This window comes from Cryptomeria japonica, chromosome 10 (assembly GCF_030272615.1).
Source record: "Cryptomeria japonica chromosome 10, Sugi_1.0, whole genome shotgun sequence".
Taxonomy (NCBI): Eukaryota; Viridiplantae; Streptophyta; class Pinopsida; order Cupressales; family Cupressaceae; genus Cryptomeria; species Cryptomeria japonica.
In genome coordinates, this window is record NC_081414.1 from 774,475,437 (window position 1) to 774,477,979 (window position 2,543).

General features: G+C 39.2%; 1 protein-coding gene across 1 annotated transcript; it reads right to left on the minus strand.

Annotated features, from left to right (window-relative positions):
• Positions 1-891: 891 nt before the first annotated feature.
• Positions 892-2,172, minus strand: LOC131058141 (G-type lectin S-receptor-like serine/threonine-protein kinase At1g34300). Its single transcript, XM_057992131.2, has one exon. It carries the CDS (start codon positions 2,170-2,172, stop codon positions 892-894), a length of 1,281 nt encoding a protein of 426 aa, XP_057848114.2.
• Between the last annotated feature and the right edge of the window lie 371 nt (positions 2,173-2,543).

Here is a 2,543-nt window from a genome sequence, read left to right on the forward strand (position 1 = left end):
TCTTTCCAGATATTATAATTGGAACTGTTTTGGTTGACATGCATGCAAATAAGGAGTATAGGCTAGGCACGCGAACAGTTTGATAAAATGCCTCATAGAAACGTGGTCTCAAGGACTTACAGTGAACGCGGGATTGTACAAGAAATGGATTTTTTAAGAAGGCTTTAGATACTTCCAAGCAGATGCGATTGGCAGGTGTAAAACCAAATTCCACAATCTTTGTCAGCATCCTCCCGCCTGTGTCAAAGTTTGCAACAGGGTACGTACATCCATCATGCATAAAGGATATAGGAATTTTGTCAAATGTTGTACTTGCGAGTGCCCTGGTAGAAATGCATGCAAAAGAGGGGAAACACAGACAAATAACGTGAACTGTTTGACAGAATGCCTCAAATAAAAATGTGGTTCAGTTTCTTTTATTTGATCACCGTGACAATTTAAAACAGCACAAGAAAAGAATAATTTGATAGGACTTATTTTAACTGACCGAAGAAGAAGGCTTGAGGAATTCCTGTTTTATAACTGTGGATACAACTAAGATCTCATTATGAAATGAGGCATTTAGGAAAAATATTAGAAGTTTATGGAACTCATCAAAATATTTTAGAACTAATAATCTTTTAAGATTTAACTAACATAATTGTAGATTTAGTATTCCTTCTTTAAAAAATAATCATAAGACCAACACCACCTTGAAATTTTGAAGTTTAAAATTTTAAGCTTGTCCGTTATTTAAAAATCCATAAAACTTCATGTTTATAAAAGCTCTTAAAAATACTAACTTCATATTAACAGAAACTAATTTTAAAAAATAAGCTCCCAACTAATACAAAACTAATTAAACATCTAATTACTAACACTAAATCATATAGATAACTTCATTACAAAATATTAATGGTAATTAGCAACACCGGTAGGTTCCCTGAACTCATTCACAGTACTGACAGGAGGAGGAGGTGGGCTTAGAGGCCTCCCTTGACCACATACCTTTACATAAGAAGTGGCTCGAATGCTTGCTGTTTGATAAGCACTGGTAAAGTTGCTGGTCTTCATCCTGCAAGTGCCTGTACCATCAGCCATGATTGTAGATGCAGTGCAGCTCGGATTCTTGAGACAGTTCTGCCAACAATCTGGAAACCCCAAGTAATATATCTCAGAGTTTGATTCTGACTCTGGGGGGTAAGAAAAGAATTCTGTATGATCCAGTGGAACCATACTCTGGTTATTGCTACACTGTGTTATATCATCTTGCCTCTTGCATCCCTTTGTGACATCATTCGGATCTATCTGATCAAAATCTGCAGATGGGCATGCGCAATATGGACCTAAACCATTGTAAATACAAACCCCAAAATTTCCACACCATCCATATACGTTGCACTGGTCTTCCACAGCACTCCATCCCCGCTGCCATGTCCCTGAACTCGTGATCCATCCATAGGACTTCAAATTCCCATTTGATTCCAGCTTCATTCTTCGCACCGTGATAGAATTGTCGGTATAATCTCCGCTCCGAGACACCCAGATCGAATCAGTTGAAGAATTAGAGAGCTTGAAAATTCCCTGGCTGGTGAGAGATGCTGTGGTAGCTAGTGGAGTACCCTCATTCAAGTACGTGATGTTGTTCTTCCATTTCAGCGTGAAATTCCCACTGACCTGCATGGTGAATGTGTAAGGACCCGATCGCAGGCTTTGAGTCACAGTGAAATTCTGATTAATCACCAGACTATCAGTAGGATTTGCAAAGGTATCCCAAATAATGTCTGAACTGCAGTTTTGCAGTACAAAGTCCCCACCATCTCGCATATCTGCAGATGCCACCCCTTTATTGGATGTGTTTGTCTCCCAGACTGTTGCTGTCCCATTGCTTAAAACTAGATTGCCATCAGTCTGTAAAGTGAAGGAACCTCCTTCTCCCACTTCGATTCCTCCATCAAAACCTGCAGTCCATACTAGAGTTGAATCATTGATGCTAGCAAAGCTGATGCCCACAACATAGAGTCCCCTGTCTCCACTTGGGTGAAATCCTAAACTGAAATTGTTGCCCGGGGATTGCCAAGATTGCTCTTGGCCTGAAGCAGAGGGCCTAAGGCTTGTCCCTAGCTTCACCGCTCCCTCAGCAAACATAGCCTGAATAAATATAGCAACAATACATAATATTGGGATTGCCATAATTTGATGCTTACTGGTGTCTCACAGATTATTGGGTCTGCAGTTGCAAGCAATCAAATTGACCCTTCTCCTTTTATATCTGAGATTGACTATACATGTTTGTTCCTCTGATTTATGGGATTAACATAGATACATGTTTGATCCTCCTCTTTTTATTTCTGGGATTGCCTATACATGTTTGATTTTCTTCTTATTATCTCTGGAATTAACTTCGACTGAAGATTTATTCCATTGTCAAAGCACACATCCCTGCACTTATGACTTGCAAGCAACCAATACAAGTTCGATCCTTCTCCAATCGTGGGATTGACTTGACTGGATTTTTTCCACTGTCAAAGTAAAACATATTAGTTTATATGAGTCTTTGAATT

Excerpts from the sequence above, each read along its gene's own strand:
- LOC131058141 (XM_057992131.2), bottom strand. The coding sequence starts at position 2,172 with ATGGCAATCCCAATATTATGTATTGTTGCTATATTTATTCAGGCTATG.